This window comes from Equus asinus, chromosome 12 (assembly GCF_041296235.1).
Source record: "Equus asinus isolate D_3611 breed Donkey chromosome 12, EquAss-T2T_v2, whole genome shotgun sequence".
Lineage (NCBI taxonomy): Eukaryota > Metazoa > Chordata > Mammalia > Perissodactyla > Equidae > Equus > Equus asinus.
Window position 1 is genome coordinate 30,902,472 of NC_091801.1, and position 21,017 is coordinate 30,923,488.

Here is a 21,017-nt window from a genome sequence, read left to right on the forward strand (position 1 = left end):
TAAAAAAATAAAAAATAAATAAAAATTTTTAAAAAGTGGCCAACTAGGAAGAGGGAACTTTCTTAATTTGAGAAGAGTATATGTGAGACACTTACAGCAAACATCAGATTCAAAGTTGAAACATTTAGAAGCATTTTCTTAAATTTAAGAAGAACACAAGAATGCCAGCTGTCACCATCACTATTCAAGCCAATAAATAAAAAAAATTGGCAAGTAAAGTCTGAACTGTCATCATTTCAGTAGAATATCCTTTGAAAGCACAAAGACTTAATAAACTATCAAAACTAATAAGACGGCATCTGAGTGTAGGTCATAGATATATCAAAAAAAGAGCAGTTTGCATATTTACTGGCAAAAGCTGATTTGAATATATATATAAAAGATCCGAATAAAAATTTAAGGAAATAATTTCATAGTAATGAATTTAACAAAAAATGTATAAGACCCTTGTGGAGAAAACTATACAACTTGATGAAATATGTGAAAAGGCCTGAAAGTAAAAGATGGATGGAAATACAGTAAAGTTAGGTAAAATTTGATGTTGGATGCTAAAATTTATATAGAAAAATAAATGTGCAAATATAGTTAACATTTTCAGAAATTAACAGTGAGTAAGAATTTATCCTGTTAGGTGTTAAGGTATAGTCTAAGCTATATAGATAGTAATTAATTCAGTATATTGATGGTAAAGTCACAGGCAGATAGATTACTGAAATTGGTGGTCTTGAAATAAATCCATGGATATGTGGAAATTTATTTATGGCATTTTAAATCAGTTTGGAAAAAGAAATAGGACATTGGAGTAATTGGTTGTCCATTGGTGGAGGATAATCCATATTTTACATTATATACCAAAAAATATTACAGATGTATTAAAGACTAAAAATTTTTTTTAACCTATAGAATTTCTTAAAATAGGAGACTACTCCGAATGTGGAGTAGGGAAGCACAAGGAAAAGAGTAATAGATGTTGTTACATCAAAATTTAAAACTTGAGTACAACAGAAGATACAAAAGACTAGTGGTTAATATTTTAAACAAATAAAAGATAAAAGCATTAAACATGTTAATAATCAATGCCAATTCTTCACAATCTTTTTCAAAAACTAGAAGAGAATTCTTCTCAACTCAAACAAATAAATCACAAGAGAAAATCTCTCTCTTTTTTTTTAAAGAACACAAGGAAATGTTTTAATTTGACGGGTATGTTTAGTTCCTTGCTTGTGGTGATGGTATCATGGGTGTATGCATATATTTAAACTCATCAAGATGTATGTATTATAGGTGTACGAATTTTTATATATCAGTTTTACCTCAGTAGAGCTAAGAAAGAAAAAAAAGCTAGGGCTAGTAATGCGAACTTGGTCCTTTTCTGATTGTTTGTTGCATGTGCTGAGTTTCTACCTGTTTCAGCCTACTTTAGAAATCCTCCTTAATTTTCTATTTGTGCTTCTAAAGTTACAGAACAGAACTATTCATTTTTAAAAAGTTAGAGGCAATAGATTAGCACAGTCATTCTTCAGATTCATTCTCTATACAAGCAACATCAAAATTGCCATTAAACTTCTTAGGAATTAAAATCTTGGGACCCATCGCAGTCCTACTGAATCAGAAACTCCACATCAATAAGTTTGACTATATTAAGAAAATATCTCTAATAATTAGAGATGGAAATATTTTCAGCAAAATACTAATAAACCAAATCCAGCAACATGTAAAAGAGATTTTTATTGGATTTATCCCAGGAATGCAAGGTTTGTTTAATATCTGAAAATCAGTTTCTGTAATACACCATATCAATATCAATGGATGAAAAGAGAACATTTAACAAAATACAACAGCCATTCATTATAAAAACACTCAGCAAACTAGAGATTGAAGAGAATTTCCTCAACCTAATAAAAGGCATCTGTGAAAACCCACAACTAAGATCATATACTCAATAGTGAAAGACTGAATGCTTTTTCTCTAAAATCAAGAACACTTGCATAAATTTTCTCTAAATGCTTTTCTCTAAAATCAAGAAGGACACTTTCTCTAAAATCAAGAAGTACTGCTTACTGCTGGTACTCAACATTGCACTTAAGGTTCTGTGAGGGACACTTAGGCAAGAAAAAGAAATTACAGGCATCCAGATTGGAAAAGAAAGAAAACTATCTCTTTGCATATATAACGTGATCTTATATATAGACAGTCTTAAGGATTCCACTAAAAACCAATTAGAACTAGTAAACTAGTTCAGTAAGGTTGTACAATACAAGACCAGTATACAAAAATCATTTGTCTAAGGGCTGGCCCTGTGGCTGAGTGGTTAAGTTCGCGTGCTCTGCTGTGGTGGCCCAGGGTTTCGCTGGTTTGGATTCTGGGCACGGACATGGCACCGCTCATCAGGCCACGTCGAGGCAGCGTCCCATATGCCACAACTAGAAGGACCCACAACTAAAATATACAACTATGTATTGAGGGGATTTGGAGAGAAAAAGCAGAGGGAAAAAATGAAGATTGGCAACGGTTGGTAGCTCTGGTGCCAATCTTTAGGGGAAAAAAAATCATTTGTCTAGCAGTGGGCCATCCAAAAATAAAACTAAGAAAATGAATTCCATTATGATAGCATCAAAAAGACGAAAATACTTAGGACTAAATTTAACAAAAGGAGTTCAAGACTTGTACACTAATGATTACAAAACATTGTTAAAAGAAATTAAAGACGACCTAGAAGGACATCCCATGTTCATTGATTGGAAAACAATCTTGTTAAGATGGTAGTACTCCTCAATTTGATCTGTGATTCAAGACAATTCTTGTTTAAACATGGCTTTTTTGCAGAAATGGACAAGCTGATCCCAAAATTTGTAATGAAATGTGTGGCATCCAAAATAGCCAGAACAATCTTGAAAGAGAAGAATGAAGTTGGAAACACACGTGTCTTTATTTCAAAAATTAATACAAAGCTAAGATAATCAAGACAATGTGGTGTTAGCCCGACGTGTATATAGATCAACGAAATAGAATTGAGATTCCAGAAATAAACCGTTACATTTATAGTCATTGAAACCCTTGCATTAGGGGCCAGGGTGCCAAAACAATTCAATGGGGGAAAGAATAGCCTTTTCAACAAATGGTGCTGAGACAGCTGGATATCCATATGCAAAAGAATGAAATTGGATCTTCACCGTACAACATAGATTAACTTAAAATGGATCATGGACCTAAATGTAAAGCTAAAATTATAAAACTCTTATAGGAGTAAGTCTTCATGACCTTAGATTAGGCAAAGCCTCTTTCTACAAGAATTAACATTTAGAAGAAGACACAATTTCTCCCTTCAGTCCAGTTTCTTAAAATATACTTGGGGAATTATACTTGCAGAAGAATTTAAAAGCCTACATTACAGCTAATGCCACAGAAATACAAAGAATCATAAGAGACTAGTATGAACAGTTATACACCAACAAATTGGACAACCTAGAGGGAATGGATAAATTCCCAGAAACATACCACCTTCCAAGACTGAATCATGAAGAAATAGAAAATCTGAACAGACCAATTACTAGTAAGGAGATTGAACTGGTAATCAAAAACCTCCCAGCAAAGAAATGTCCAGGACCAGATGGCTGTACTGGTGAATTCTACAAAACATTTTTTAAAGAACAAAACCAAACCTTCTGAAACTCTTCTAAAACATAAAAGGATAAGGAACAATCTCAAATTCATTTTACGAAGCCAGGTTTACCCTGATATTAAAGCCCGACAAGGACACTACAAGAAAAGAAAATTACAGGCCGTTATCCCTGATGAACGTAGATGTAGAAATCCTCAACAAAGTATTAGCAAATTGAACTATTAGCAAATTCGACAATACATTAAAGGGATCATGTACCATGATCAAGTGGTATTTATTCCAGGGATGCAAGGATGGTTCAGCATCCACAAATCTATCAGTGTGATGTACCACCTTAACTAAATGAATAAAAATCATATGGTCATAAATGCAGAAAAAGTATTTGACAAAATTCAGCATCCTTCCATGATAAAAATTCTCAACAAAACGGGTATAGAAGGAATATATCTGAACGTAATAAAGCCCATATGTGACAAACCCACAGCTAACATCACACTCAACAGTGAAAAGCTGAAAACTTTTCCTTTAAGATCAGGAACACGACAAGGATGCCCACTCTTGCCACTTTTATTCAGCATAGTGTACTGGAAGTTCCAGCCAGAGCAGTTAGGCAACAAAAGGAAAGAAAAGGCACCCAAATTGGAAAAGAAGTAAATTACCTCTTTGCAGATGACATAGTATTATATATAGAAAACCCTAAAGACTCCACCAAAAAACTGTAAGAACTAATAATTGCATTCAGTAAATTCATAGGATTCAAAATCAATGTACAGAAATTAGTTGTATTTCTATACACTAACAATGAAATATCAGAGAATTTAAGAAAAAAAATCACATTTACAATTACATCAAAAAGAATAAAATACTTAGGAATATATTTAACCAGGGAGGTGAAGATGTATCCATTGAAAACTGTAAGACATTAATGAAAGAAATTGAAGAAGACACGAAGGGAAGGATATCTTATGTTCGTGGATTGGAAGAATTAATATTGTTAAAATGTCCATACTAACCATACAGATTTAATATAATCCCTTTCAAAATTCCAATGGAATTTTTCACAGAAATAAAAAAAAAAAATCCTAAACTTCATATAGAATTACAAAAGTGCATGGGTAGCCAAAGCAATCTTGAGCAAGAAAAACAAAGCTGGAGGCATCATACTTCTTGATTTCAAACTATATGTTATGACGCTATAGTAATCAAAATATGGTCTTGACATCAAAACAGGCACATGACTCAGTGGAACGGAATGGAAATCCCAGAGATAAACCCCCACATATATGGTCAACTAATAAATAACAAGGGAGCCAAGAATAGTCAAGAAAGGATGGTCTTTTCCAAAAACGGCATTGGGAAACCTGGATAGCCACATGTAAGAGAATGAAACTGGAACCCTGTCTTACACCGCACACAAAAATCAATTCATAATGGATTAAAGACTTAAACATAAGACCTGATACCATAAAACTCATAGAAGAAAATGTAAAGGGTGAACTCCTTGACATTGGTCTTGGCAATGATTTTTTTTGGGGCGGGGGGGCGTGGTTTACACCAAAAGTAAAGGCAACAAAACAAATATAAACAAGTAGGACTATGTCAAACTAAAAATGTTTTGCACAGCAAAGGAAACCATCAACAAAATGAAAAGGCAACCTATGGAATGGGAGAAAATATTTGTAAATCATGTATCTGATAAATTGTTAATGTCCAAAATATATGAGAACTCACAGAACTCAATAGCAAAAAAAAATAAATAATCCAATTAAAAAGTGGACAAAGGACCTGAGTAGACATTTCTTGAAAGAGAAGATACAGACAGACAATAGGTACACAAAAAGGTGCTCAACATCACTAATCATCAGAGAACTACAAATCAAAACCATGATGAGATATCAGTTGGGGTCTGTATTATCAAAAAGATGAGATCTAACAAATGCTGGGGAGGATGTAGAGAAAGGGGCACCCTTGTACACTGTTGGTGGAAATGTAAATTGATACAGCCACTATGGAAAACAGTATGAGGGTTCCTCAAGAAATTAAAAATAGACCTACCATATGATCCAGCAGCCCATCTCTGGAAATATCTCAAAAGGAAACGAAGCCTTTATCTCAAAGAGATTTCTGTATTCCCATGTTCATTGCAGCATTATTCCTAATAGCCAAGATATGGAAACATCCTAAGTGTTTATTGACAGACGAATTTAGAAAGAAAATGGATAAGAAAATGATGAATATATATATGTAATGGATTATTATTCAGCCATGAGAAAAGAAATCCTGTCATTTGCAACAACATGGATGAACCTGGAGGGTATTATGCCAAGTGAAGTAAGCCAGACCTAGAAAGACACATACTGCACAGTATCCCTTATATGTGGAATCTATAAAAAAATAAAGTCAAACTCATAGAAACAGAGTGTAGGAAGGTGGTTGCCAGAGGCTAGGGGGTGGGGGAAATAGAGAGAGGTTGGTAAAAGGATGCAAAGTTTCCATTATAAGATGAATAAGGTCCGAGGATCTAATATATAACCTGGTAACTATAGGTGATAACACTATTATATAATTGAAATTTGGTAAAGGAGTAGAACTTCAATGTTTTCTCTCCCCCAACCCCCAGAAAGGTAAGTGATAGATGTGTTAATTAACTTGATGGAGGGACTTCTTTCAAAATGTATACGTACATCAAACCATCCCGTTGTACGCTTTATTTATTTATTTTTTTGAATGGTTTGTTTCTTTTTTCTTTTTATTTTTATTGAGGTAACATTGGTTTATAACCTTATTTATTGGTTTGTAACATTATTTCAGGTGTATATCATTATATTTCAGTTTCTGTGTAGACTACATCATGTTCACCACCCAAGGACTAATTACCATCTGTCATCATACACATGTACCCTATTACCCCTTTTGCTGCCTTCTCTTCCCAGGCTGTTGTACACTTTAAATATCTTATAAATTTATTTGTCAATAATGCCTCAATAAAAAATAATAATAATAATATAAACCAAAAGCCTACACACTATTTCTTTTTTTCTTTCTAATTAATTTTTTAATATTTTAGTGTGATGACAAATTCATACATGGCACAGTAACTAGCACATTGTAGCCACTTAGTAATATATTTGAAGTCTTCATTGAGATTTGGTAAACTGAAGCTTTGAGTTCTGTAGCTTGCTCAAGGACGTGTGACGTTTTGTTTTATTTTTAGTTTTAATGGTGAAGCTACCCAAGAACTACCATTTTATTGGTAATGTAGATTCACCCATGCATAGAAAGAAGAGTGGCTCTTAATCCCTGAAAAAAAAAACTTGAAATTTAAAAGATGTTATCCCTAGAAAAATGCATGCACACTTTTGCTTATAATTTCAAAAGGTTTATAGATCTACATTCAGGACTCTGGTACAAAGAATATACACCATTGAAATATATCCTAACTTAAACAGGTTGCTTTTGAAAATTTAGTACAAACCCTTCAATTTTTTGAGTGCCCTGTATTAATAGTTAAGTTTCCAAAATTTTGTGAAGAATGTAAAGTCCAAAATTTTAAAAGACTTAAACTAAAATAAATCATTCTCTCTTAGAGAAAATATCCATATGCTATCTGAAGAAAAACAGAGGATAATGCTATTAGAACGAGTAAGTAAATTGTTTTCTTGAAATACAATATTTAATATGTTCACTCTGGGGATACTGTTAAACCTTATGCTGAAGACATACTGTGTTTGTGTTTATAAATTAGATCTTTGTTTAATGGTTATTTTTGTAGTTGGTGTTTTGAGAAATCCTGTCATTTTTGATCCAAGCAGCTAAACAATTGACTATAGTATTTCAAGCCTCCTATTTGTCCTGTCTTCCCAGTAAATGAAGTCTGTATTAGAGAAAAAGGTTGATGGTCTTTATGAAGTAAATATATGGAATAATGGTTTTATTCAATAAAGTTCAGAATTCAGCAAAACATTATAAATATGAATTTTACATATTTATTTCAAAGAAAGTTTTAAATATTTTCTAGAATTGGACAAAAAATAAAATACGTGAAAATGAAGAAGAAAAGTTCTGTTTTTTTGCTTTTCTTTTTTTGCTGAAGAAGATTCACCATGAACTAACATCTATACCAGTCTTCCTCTGTTTCTTAGTATGTGGGCCACCAGCACAGCATGGCTCTTAACAGTGGTGTAGGTCCGCTCCCGGGAACTGAACCTGGGCCACCAAAGTGGAGTGTGCTGAACTTAACCACTAGGCCACTGGGGCTAGCCGAAAGTTATGTTTTTTTATAGAGGTTAATTGAAATGAACAGGGAAAAACTTGGCAGTCAGAGGTCTCCTCCCAGTCGTACTATCAGATAAAATGTAGTTTTGATTCAAATTTAACATTTTTTTCTTCATAGACTACTTTTCATTCTGTAGGCTTTTAAGATTGTCAATGGTTTCTTTTGTTCTTTACAAGCTTAATTGTCCAAAGTCAGAAGTGTACAAGTTTGTGTTCTAGCATGCGTTCTTTTGTTATTAAAGGGTTGTGTGATCATCTACGTCAGAATCAACTGGCGTGTGTAATAACTGCAGCTTCCTTCTCTTAGGTCAGACCTAATAACAGAGTGTTTGGAGGTAGATCTCAGATATTTACTGCATATTTACAATTTTCACAAGTGATTTCAATGTATATTAAACTTTGAGAACCCTTGGTTTAAGTAAATGTACCTAAAATTATTCTAATTCTCTCTTAAGCCCATAAATAATTAAAACAGTCAGAAAAGATCCATAAAGAAGAATACCCCCACTAACCTGTCATACTAGAACCGAACATTCATCTGAAGATTAAGAAAATTTTGACAATCATTGTGTTTAGATTTGAGTAGGTATAAGGATAAACCACAGGTCTCTTTTTTTCTCCCCTGTAGACATTACAATTGAAAGAAGAAGAAAATAAGCGGTTAAATCAAAGACTGGTAAGTTTTTTCTTGCCCAATTGATCTTTACATTTAAAATTTTTTTGCATTATATTTCATTATTAAGATCTACCATCAGAAGGATGTATGGTTTGATTGACTGATTAATTTTTTTGGTGAGGAAGATTTACCCTGAGCTAACATGCCTTGCCAATCCTCCTCTTTTGTTGCTTGAGGAAGATCAGCTGTGAGCTAACATCTGTGCCGGTCTTCCTCTGTTTTTCATATGTGGGATGCCTCCACAGCATGGCTAATGAGTGGAGTAGGTCTGCACCTGGGATCCAAACCTGTGAACCCTGGTCGATCAAAGTGGAGCACATGGAACTATAAACACTCAGCCACAGGCCAGCCCCTGATTAATTTATTTCTAGTAGTTTTCATTGAGCAATTTTGGTCATTGATTGACTGTTGATTCTCACAGTGATGACATCAGGTCTGACTAACCATCTGTGACTGTAGACCTGACCAAATGAATGACCTTACTAATACAATTTTTAAAGCAATCAACAAAATCAAGACAGTCTTTTCTGGTTATTAATAAGCTATAATCTCTTAGGATTCCATAATTATATGTGTTTGTACCATCAAGTTAGGATTCTTAAGTCAGTAAATAAGTTAGAGCCACTCTTTAAAAGCCTTTTGAAGATTCACACAGTTAATATATGTGTGCATAATTAATTTATCCTTTTTTGAATTTTTTTTTAACTGAAAGTATTTGAACCTGACACCTTGCGTGAGACCCTCTGTGGTCTTTTGAATTACCTTGGCTTTACTCTAACCTGTGAATTTAACCAGTTTCTTGAACAGTTAGTTTTATAATCAATCTTATATGCTTTAATAAAGCAATTCATTTTTCAAATTCTAATCATTATAATTTACAAGGAAATAGGAACAGTTTAAGGCCTGTGTTCAATACTTTTGAAAAGTTTTAAGATATTAGAATTGAGCTTTTCAAAAATAAAGCATCTTGTAGGGAAACATCTGCTTTCTTTAGGATGCCTTTCTTGAACAGCAAAAAATCACGTATCCTATAGTCATTAGACTGTCAATAATTAATTTATCACCAAAGTAATCATAAGGCCATTTGCTATTGCTGTTAGTAGAGTAAACCATTTTTCAAGAAGACTTAGAAGAATTGCCTATCCCAGACTCACTCAATATTGTGTTTTATGCGGTATCCCCAATAGAATATAAGCTCTATTCAGCAAGAATTTTAGTCAGTTTTGTTCACTGCTGTATTCCTCGCACCTAGAATAGTAACTGGTACACAGTAGAAGCCTGGGAAATGCTAATGAATGAAAGAATTTTGCCCTTCCGATCCAAAGAGTATCCCACTCCCACCCAGAGAGATGGCTCAATGTAAATCATATTTATATATCGGTTTACAACTGTATTTACATACTGTTTCCTCACATCTAAGCCCTCGTTTATAACAAATATATGGAAAACTTAACCTTTTTAAAAAAATCTAAATAAAGTTGAATATAGTCTGAAAAATGGATGGTCAGACATCTTCACTTGTACCATATAGACCGTTTGGGTGATTTTTTTTCCGAGGAACATTAGCACTGAGCTAACTGCTGCCAATCCTCCTCTTTTTGCTGAGGAAGACTGGCCCTGAGCTAACATCCGTGCCCATCCTCCTCCACTTTATACGTGGGATGCCTACCACAGCATGGAGTGCCAAGCGGTGCCGTGTCCGCACCGGGATCCGAACTGGCGAACCCCGGGCCGCCAAAGCGGAATGTGCACACTTAATCGCTGCACCACTGGGCCGGCCCCGTTTGGATGATTTTGATAACAAGTTGCTCTATACTTTGAGGCCTTCCTGTTCGGTATTTGTTGTTGTTGTTGTTCTTTTCTTTTCCTTTTGTTTTGAACGCTAATTGAGACCCTACATTGTTCCAGATAGTGTTCAGAGGGAAATAGAAGAAATTCTGAGCATCAAAATTAGACTTAATAAACAAACAGAATTCCGTTTATCTGAACTTGATTTGTCTGACTATGCATTGGGCCCACTCTGCTTGGGAAGAATAGGTATCTGTGCCATCCTTTCTGGCCCCAAGACCTTGGGACACTTGGATTGAAGCCTGTTTGAAGAGCAAGCAGTCCTAGCTGAGCTAAGGCAACAACAAAGCAGTTAGCATGTCCCATTCCACTGTGCTTGTTATCAGGAGAGGAAATGGGTGGCAATCACACCCTTCTGTTATTTAGTGCTTGCTCAGAATAACCGGTTTTTAAACTAGGCATCTCAGGAGTTAGCTTGGAAGGGAGAGAGGAGGAACTTTACCAACTCTCAGAACTTTACCCTCCCAACCCTATTTCAACCAGAGTGGTGTTGTATTTTTGTTTGTTTTTCCTAGTTTGATATTGGGCTTTTGAATAAGATTTTTCTGAAGAGTTTTTTGGTTTGTTCTTTTGCCAAAAGGAAAGATTTGAAACTGATGTGTTAAAATTTTCAAACTCTTCTTGAGAAATGTCAGTCTCCTTCCATGTGATATCTTTAACATTAAATATGTAATCATAAATAAAGTACAATATTTAGTTTTTAATCCAGCCGTATTTGATTAAGAAAATAACACAAGTAAAAACATAGGTAAATTTGTCCACTAAAAGTAATTGTTGAAGGAGAGGAGTTGTATTAATGATCCATGTAAGTTTGGTCTTTCCAAAAGCTGGGACACAGATGTGAATGTGTATAACACTGAAAGAAATTTTTGTACTAAGGACCTAATAAATACAGGTAGTGCTTTAATTGTATCAGCTTTATGAACTGTTCATTTTTTTTAGATGTCTCAGAGCATGTCTTCGGTATCCTCAAGGCATTCTGAAAAGATAGCTATTAGAGAGTAAGTATTATATTTTTTGTTTTTTCTGTGAAAAAAGTTTACTGAATTGAATGGTATTGAATTGTTAATGAAAATTTATTTCAAAGGCTATAATCCTTCAAATCCAGGTTCATTGAGCTGAGTGTTGTGTATTTATTAGTAGCAAAATTTTTTATTGAAAAGCAAGGTTTTTCTAAATTATTTGGGGAACGTTAGGATTGCATTCCAAGTCCTTCTTACTACAGCTTTAATTATCACTTACACATAAATATTACTGAAGCTTTTTTGACTCTAATTCACTTTTCATCTAGTGCCACCTCTTTTTTTTATTTTTTATTATTTATTTATTATTCTGTCGAGGAAGATTTGCCCTACACTGACATCCAATCTTCCTCTTTTTTTGTATGTGAGCTGCCACCATGGCATGGCCAGTGACAGACAAGTGGTGGTAGGTCTGCACCTGGGAACTGAACCCAGGCTGCCAAAGCCAGGACCGTGCCAAACTTAACTCCTAGGCCATCAGGGCTGGCCCTCCACCTCTTTTTAATCCCATTTTAGACTGGAGTGTCTTTATTTTTTTAAGTTGCAGTGTTTCCTTGTTTTTATTGTCCACTGACAATAATTATTGAAGGAAAAGAGTTCCTTTCCTTCACACTTCATTTTATTAATATGCTACAAATTCATAATGCACTATTAAATTTATTAGTTGAGTAATAGTCAGTCTTCCTAGACCAAATTACTCCATAGTAATTTATTGGTTTTGGGCATGGGTTATTTGAAAGGAAGGTCTCTGGAATAATAAAGAAAACATTGTTAGCAGCTCATGAGTACTGTCAGTTGTCTGTACCTGTCAGGACTGACAAAAATTAGTAAACAAAATATTTTTTTAAGAGACCCTTTACTTTGTCTGTAATAGATTTGTCGACCAAATTGGTTGTCTGATATCTGTGGTTACTGACGTTTACCTTTATCTTTACTCAGTGATTTGAAAGGGCTGGGTTATATTTATCTTTACCTACCAGCAGTATGTAAAATCAAATCGAATCAAATCAACTCACGTCTTTCAAAGATTAGGGAGAGGTGAGCTAAAAAAACACTGCCTGAGGGAGGCCACATCTACCTTTTTTAATGTATTATCGTCTGGTGTTTACCCAAAACAGTGCCTGCTGCTTCTTGTTAGGTAGGCAACAAGTATTTTTGGAGCTTCTCCAGTCATTTTGATGATTTAACAGACGTAGGACCTACTAAACTAAATTACCTTGACAGCTGAGAAATCCGAGATTAATTTTCAGGGCCTGTTGATATTTTAAACAGCATTTCTAAAAAAGACTCTCAACTCTCAAGAGGGCCAGCCACAGTGGCCTAGTGGTTTAAGTTCTGTGTGCTCTGCTTCAGCGTCCTGGCCTGGTTCCCAGGCATGGACCTACACCACTTGTCAGTGGCCATGCTGTGGTGTCTGCTCACATAGAAAAAGAAAAAAGAGGATGATTGGCAGCAGATGTTAGCTCAAGGTGAATCTTCCTCAGAAAAAAGAGGAGGATTGACAACAGATGTTAGCTCAGGGTGATTGTACCTCAGGAAAAAAAAAAAGACTGAAGAGTCAGCACTCAAAGCAGGTAGGCAAGTTGTACCCAGTTTTCTTTTCTTACTCCCTTCTTTCAGGCCTTCACCCTAAACTGGTAATTTCCATTTATTTGTTTGAAACTAATTAGAAGTACATGAAGCTAGCTCAGTTCGTTTTTCTTTCAAATTGAAGAATACTATCCTTGGAGACTGGGGAAATAGTGTATAGTTCTTTCTTTGCCACTGTGACTATAAATAAATTCTCTCCTTCTGAATATATGTTTCTTGTTATAAAATGAAAGATTAAGAGGAATACCTTCTTTCTATGACTAGATGAAACTATAATGGGTCTTTTTTCTACCCCTCATCCAAGCGTTTTTTTGTTTTGTTTTTCTAAATGGCAGATAGTATTGGAAATTTTATTTTAAAAAGCTTGTGGTCTTTGACAGTCACTGGCTTCATCCTTTGAACATTTACTGTATATGAACATCACTCCCATTAGGAGCTGGGTAGAGTAAAAATAAATATGTCATGCAAATGTGCAATTTAATGTTGCATTGATATTTGAATATATGGTTGAGCATTGCAGAATATATACTTAAAGTTTGCAGAGTAGGGTGATAGTAACTCTTAGGGCAATAAAGTTACACATCTTTTATTCAGTTTTCAGGTGGGAGATTTGGTACTCATCATCCTAGATGAACGCCACGACAATTATGTATTATTTACTGTTAGTCCAACCTTATATTTTCTGCATTCAGAGTCTCTGCCTGCCCTGGATCTCAAACCAGGTGAGGGTGGTAAGTGTCACATCCATAACTAAAATAATAAACCTGGAATGGAGAGACTAGATTAAAGATTTTTCTCCCCTGTTGTCCAATTATATCAGAATTAACTCACTTAGAGGGAACTCTGCTTAATCTGGGGGGTTTTTTGCTTGTTTTTTATAAGTCTGCATTATCTAGATTATTTTCCTGGATTCTATTGACAATTCAAAACTAGAATGTAGCTAATGCAATTGGGTCCACATATCTCATACCCTAGCAATAGCAGAATTGTATTGTTAAAATTCTCATATAAATACAACCTATTTAAGCTTAATACATGTTTGTTTATAAAAGCATTGTCTTTTTTGGCAAAACAAAAATTTCTCTTAAATTATACAATGTCTTTTCTATCCTATTTATCATCCCACCTTGTTTTTCATTAAACTTATCACTAATTTCATTTTTTAAAAAAACGCCCATAAGCTTTGTTAAAATATACTAAATTATAATGTCTGTCTTCTATTACTTTGATCTTTAAAGAATTCCAAAAGAACAGAATAGATTCCCTGGAATACGTAACCTAAATAGAATTATTACAAAACAAGAATATATCTCCATTTAGATTGATGTCCCTATTGGGAATGAGTTGCCAACATAGTCAATACCAATTCCTGAACTAGGCCAATGTCACATGATTACTCCATGGCTGTTGGCGGTGGGTTATATAGAATGTCCATGGAGATGTACAGTTTCTATGTAACTGTGAAAAATGAAAAGAGACTTATAGCTTACTGGTTTTGTACCTTGAAAACAATGAACTTGATTTTTTTTCTTTGATTTTTTTGTTTTTTCATTGTTTAAAATTTTTATTTTAAAATGATTTTTAAATTCACCAAAAGGTTAAATAGTAAGTACAGTACGAAAAAAACCCATATGCCTTTACCCAGATTTACCTATTGTTAACATTTTGCCCCACGTTCGTTATCTCTACATGTGTATGTCTAGATGTACAAATACATAAATAAAGTCATGTGTCACTTAATGACAGGGATACGTTCTGAAAAATGCATCATTAGGCAATTTGGCTGTTGTTTGAACATCATAGAGTATACAGAAGGGGAACAAAATTTGCCACCCCAAATTGTCTCTCTTTAACATGAGTCTTATTTTGGATTGATTATTTTAAGAAACAAAAGACTCGGAAAGTTTTTCTGCTTACCTCCCCCTTAACCACCTAATAGAATTCAGATTAAAAAACCTGTCTCAGGAAGGGAGCTATCACCTTAGCCTAACATGAACTGAGTAGCAGACACGGAGGAACCTAGAAAAGCCTGTTTGTTGGGCTCCCCTCTGTGTTCTTCTGTTTCTGTATGGACAAATAATCATTTGTTTTCCAAATGTTTACTACTTTTCACCTATCTGTGAATTGCCTTCCTTCCCTTTGAAGTCTCTGACTCTTCCCACCCCCAACAGCTTCTTATGTCTTGAGCTGAGGAGGGTGTTTTAAGGTGAGAGTTTCAGCCATTTTGTCAAGTTACTCGGTTTTCTTGGATTTCTCCCATGTATACATGTTATTAAACTTTTGTTTGTTTTTCTCCTGTTTCATGCCAATTCAATTCTTAGACCAGCCAGGAGAACCTAGAAGAGTAGAGGAAAATGTCTTCCCTCCCTACCGTGCTTACACAAACCTAGATGGTATAGCCTACTACACAGCTAGGCCATATGGTACTAATCTTATGTGACCACTGTCATGTATGCAGTCTATTGTTGAAGAAAATGTTATTAGGCAGCACATGACTATATACACAAATGTGTGCACATTTTTGTTTCCAGAACCATACGAGGCTAAGTTATATTATGGCCCTTAATCTTTAAATATTTCAGTGTACATTTTCTAAGAATAGGAGGAGTTCAGTGTTTAAATCTAGGAAACACTCACTGCGTACTCTTAGAGATTTACAATGCACATTACCATTTTAAAGGCTCTCAAAAGTCCTGCAGAAAAGACTTTATTTAACCATTTTACTTTCCCCTGGAATCCCATGGTCCCTCTTTTTTTTTTTTTTTTTGAGAAATACAGAACAGAGGAGAGCAATTGGAATAATGCTACCTTACCCCTATGTTGTTTTTATGTGTTTGACAGTGGTTGTCATTACTCCTTGCACATAAAACATAAGCATTTAGTTTTAGATGATTCTTTTCTGAAATTATGAATTGTCTGTGAAGTACTATGTTGCTCTTCAGCATATATTCCATATCTTGGAGCTTTTATCTTTCTATCATGTGATAGTATCTATATGTGTTCAATTCTGATGATTTATTCAGAATATCTTTCATTTATATCTTGTCAAATTGTGTTTATGGAATAAAAAGTCAGTTTTGGCTTCTCTTAGGAATCTCGAAGTCTTTAGCCTGAACAGATAATTTATTGGCCAAATACTTTTGAAGTCAACTTTTTTTTGACGCCTTCTCTTCTGATGAATTTAAAAAGAAAATGAGTATTTACCTCTTCTTAGCTTGTCACACTTTAACTCTATAAGGACTAGCTTTTTGATCCTGTGTCCTCCACATTTTCCATTTTCTCTTCACACAAGTACTACCCTTCTAGAATTTCTTTGATTCTTAACCCTTAAAAGGGTTATTATGCACCAATTATTAGTTATTGTGCACCAACTACGTTCACACTGCCGTGCCAGGCACTGTGGGGTACAGATGTGAGAAAGATACAGTTCCTGCCCCTTGAGCATTAGTGATAAAAGCACTGCCCTTTATTTTGAACCTAGAAAGTAAATTTTGCCTGCATTACTTTGCTTTCAGAAATGGAAAAGGTCATCTGTGTTAGCACTTTCGGTAGAGGGCACTGTTGAGCTAATTTGGAATTCCTAGATTTATTTGTTGGATTTGTACATAGATTACTTATATTTCTTGAACTTTGTTGGTTCTATGATTTAGCTTACCATCTGAATTTAATGAGTAAATAAAGCTAAAATTACTGATTGAAAAAGTAAAATGAATTTAGTTTTTTTTAATAAATTGTTACGCACTTCAGTGATTTCAGCAGTTTTAAAAGTCTTACACATTCTTTCACTCCTGAGAACTTTATTAGTCTGTTTTGATTCTGACATTTAGCTATGTTTTCGTAAGTAATTGTGTGTCCTTTCAAAAAGAAATTAATGAGTTTGATTCAATAGCTTCAGGTGCATCTAGAAGACCCTGGGTACTTGGAAAAGTAATGGAAAAAGAATACTGTCAAGCCAAAAAGGTAACAACTACATCATATGATATAAACCTGGGAATTATAAAGAAGAGTCTCATACTACTTTGTATAAAAATCATTAGTAGTGCTGTCCTTGGTCTTTAGCTCACTTGAGTTAGACCTTGAATTCAATGAGTGTAAGTTTGAATCAGCAATTTTATAAGTATTTATGTTATTTATCTTTAAATAATAGAAGTAGACTACCAACAATCCATCAGCCTATACAGGAAAACTACTACAAGTTTCTGTACTGTTATTGTTAAGTTATTGGTGTTTTCATGTGCAAAAAACAGAACATAGCATAACTGGTGATTAAAAGGAAATCTGTTTGTAGATAGAATTGATGTTTTCTTATTCTCATATGCTACCTCCATTAAAGAAAGATAATGTAAAATATTTGATGGCTAAAAGTACACCTGACTGTAATGTCAGAAATATCAGTGCTATAGAATCAGTGAAATCTAGTAAGAATTCTTTCTAACTCACTGTAATTTGGGGCCCCTCTGCTCCAAAATAATAGAACTTAAACTGTAGTATTGAGATTCTTTGACACTTACAATAATGACATATGGCTCACTTTGTACTATATTCTTTAGCAATGATTACCAACTCCTTCTTCCATCAGTATTAGTGCTCAATATATTCTCCCCTGGTGAGGAGTGGATCTTGTATATTGTGATAAAAACTTCTACCTCCCTCCCCCAGGACTCTAGCATTGAGTAGTACGGTAGGACAGTACCTATGTAATTTGGTTTACTCATTTAAGTGATTCTCTTTTTTCTTTTCTGCTTAGGCACAAAACAGATTTAAAGTTCCTTTGGGGACGAAGTTTTACAGAGTGAAAGCTGTGTCATGGAATAAGAAAGTATAACGTATGGAAGACATTAATACATTCTGTGATTTTTTCTGATTTGTCCTACAGTGCTCATTCATCACTCTAAAAACAGCAGGCCACCTTTTTATACAAAGTCAACGTGACAATATACTTCATTGATGTACATCATTTACTTTTTAACTGGCCACATTGTAGGAACAATAAATTCATCAAAACCCTTGGCTGAATTGAAATGGTTTTGTTTTTGTTTTTTTTTATCCAAATAACTCTAGAAATGTGGACCAAACTAGTTTATTTTCTCAAAGGGCATACCCTGTGCATTGTGGCTGATGATTGGCCATATTAATTGCCTGTTACATATACATAAGCTCGAACCTAGATATTAAATGTTAGTTATTATTACCAGCATTTGTCCTATTGTGAAATCAATATCAGAAAACTTGCACTCTTTAACACATTCTTTATAAAATGTATAAATTCTTCAAAACTATTTAAAGAGGAGTGTATTGCATGCAGATAATCATAAATTTGAGTTTGCCTCTGTAGACTACTAAAGCAAATTGTTTCATTTATTTTTTTAAATGCCCTTTGATGTTTCAAAACAAAAAGGAACTCTAATTTGATTGACTGATTTTTAAGGTCAGCCATAATCAGCAATCTTCAAAAGCACTTTCAACAGATTGGTCACTTAGGTTCTAAAGGGAAAAGTCTGTGTTATTGACAATTTCAAATGCAGCTCTTAAACTTTCCCAGCATCTTTATTATTCTGTTTAGAATAATTATATTGATGAAATCGTAATTCATGGTTCAGTTTCAGAAAAGAAGATATTCATTGTACATTAACCATTTAAAGGTCGTTTAAATAACAATATTGTATTGTAAAAGACATGTAGAATTTTGAAACAATAAAGATTTGAACCTGTAAATGTGTGTGCCTTTTAAAGAAGGATACATTTTTAATATATTTGAGTGATTACTGGGAAGTGTGAAAAACTTGTTCTGTATCATATCAAAAGAGAAACATGTTTATTACAAAAATGTTCTTTAACTATATATTATGTAACAAAGTAAAACAGTGTTATGTAGAATAGAATTGTGTAAACTAGATCTTTAGACAAATTGCCATGGAGCAAAGGTATTTAAATGAGTTAGTTGAGTTGGATGAGACTTGTTTCAGATTTGTTGCTAGAGAACAATAGTAAAACGATTCTTTTTCAGAAAATATTTAATTTCTTCATAAAAATAAGTTAAATATTTTTTTAAGTATGTATATCTAATAGTACAGAAAATGGAATAAACACCATAGTGTATAGAAAAGTGAATTTGACAACATATTAATGAATAAATGAACAAATGATTTCACATGTTTCTATTCAATCCTTCCATGACACCGTAATGCAAAGAATACCAAAGCAATAAATTATATAAAGAGTGGTTTTGTTAAGCAGATTTGGTTGGGTCTAAGTGAATCTGCCAGGTGGGCCATTTTGACTTAGTTGATAGTCTTCAAATTTAATATGCGGTCATTGTGCTGTGGAATTGTTGTGGGCTGACACATGACATCAAATCCACGATCTCGTTAGTATTGCTCTCTAATGTTTGATTTTGTTGCTTATAGTTTTTCTTATATCCTATTTTATATCCATCCTGTCAGTGTTCACATATAATTTTATAAAGCAAACAAAAAGAAAATGCAATTCTTTTAGTTAAGAAGAAGAAAAATGAAACTTGGAAATGAAAACTCATCAATGGAGTTCTTACCTTGGTGGTTAAAGTCAGCGTACTGTGAGCTTTGACATCAGAATGCCCAAGTTCCAGTTCCAGATCTAACTTTAACTTTGGTCAAGTTGTGTAAACTCTGAATCTGTTTTCTCATGTGTAAAATGCTGTAGTAATAAGACCTACCTCAGAGTTACTTTGAAGATTAAGTGGTGAAAATTATAAACGTAAAGTGCTTTGAACATTTTCAAAAAAACAAATTAAGTACTAAGTAAACGTTAGCTATTGTAAAGTTTTCTTTGTATAATCAAAACCTGTAAGTTCACTGTTCAAACTCTTAACAGAAATGTCGCTTTTCTTTATTACAAGAATGAATAGTTAGATCACGTTTTACTTCAAGTAAACTTTAAGCATACGTGAATTATGTGGGTAGTTTTATTTGTTTTGGCAAAGGTACCTGGATATACTAAGAACAGAATGAGCAAAATTTATATAAACTTTTATTTTTATTTATTTAAAAAAATTATCTTGGTGTAAAACATGTGCATGCTTTCAAAAAAGTTAATATGCGCCTAAGCTCTTGCCCTGTTTCCCAGTTTTGCCACCAAGAGGTAATTTTACTTGTTTTAGCCATTTTTATCTTAGGTGTCAAATTATGTGACTGTACTGCCATTTCTTGATAAATCAATCTATACTATTGACTTACTTTCTTGTGTGATATGAAATTTAGTTACTGCCTAAGAACTTTCTTTGCTTCTGTTTTTCCTATGTTTTGCTTTCTAGTTGGTTCATTAACATTTAGATTATCATGACTAAATATTGTCTGCGGAGTCAAGTCCTAAATTATCATTACATTTGTTTTCTTGCCCACAGTCTATTTGAAGCTTTTCGGGTTTTTCTCTTCTTGTGCTGTTATCGTGTAATTAGCATAGCTTAATCTTTTCAAATGCTGCTTCATATTTTATTCTATCAAGTTACATTTTCTCAGAGACCTCCATTTTGGAACCGTTAGCTCCTCTGCTTCAAACTGATCTGGTTGCTCTCTAAGCCTACTATGTCATATTCTAAGAATATGAAATAACATATTAACATTTTTGTTAGAAAGCCATTGTTTCTTGGGCCCCTTCTATTGCTTATGGTCAAGTAACTTCCTAAGAAAGAATCAGTGGGAGATAAATTTTCTTTTTCTTTTTCTTTTTTTTTTTGAGGAAGATTAGGCCTGAGCTAACATCTGCTGCCAATCATCCTCATTTTTCTGAGGAAGACTGGCCCTGAGTGAACATCCGTGCCCATCTTCCTCTACTTTATATGTGGGATGCCTGCCACAGCATGGCTTGCGAAGCTGTGCCATGTCCGTACCCGGGATCCGAACCAGCAAACCCCCGGGCCACCGAAGCGGAACGTGTGCACTTAACCACTGCACCACTGGGCCAGCCCTGACATAAATTTTCTGAATCTGCAAATATAATAGGCGTA

The 21,017-nt window shown here is 34.1% G+C and overlaps 1 protein-coding gene across 9 annotated transcripts in view; it reads left to right on the forward strand.

The window, feature by feature from the left end:
• The window catches only part of RB1CC1 (RB1 inducible coiled-coil 1), a 91,177-nt gene extending 71,212 nt beyond the window's left edge, over nt 1-19,965 (forward strand). For 8 of the 9 annotated variants that reach the window (XM_014843703.3, XM_070481296.1, XM_070481293.1 and 5 more), the window contains 6 exons: nt 7,210-7,264; nt 8,526-8,573; nt 11,364-11,422; nt 13,628-13,764; nt 16,923-16,993; nt 17,781-19,965. In XM_014843703.3, the coding sequence (XP_014699189.3) occupies nt 7,210-7,264; nt 8,526-8,573; nt 11,364-11,422; nt 13,628-13,764; nt 16,923-16,993; nt 17,781-17,858 (448 nt within the window). In that variant the 3' untranslated portion in view covers nt 17,859-19,965. The remainder of the gene's footprint in view (nt 1-7,209; nt 7,265-8,525; nt 8,574-11,363; nt 11,423-13,627; nt 13,765-16,922; nt 16,994-17,780) is intronic. The other variant, XM_014843717.3, reaches the window with a different exon arrangement.
• Nucleotides 19,966-21,017: the final 1,052 nt, after the last annotated feature.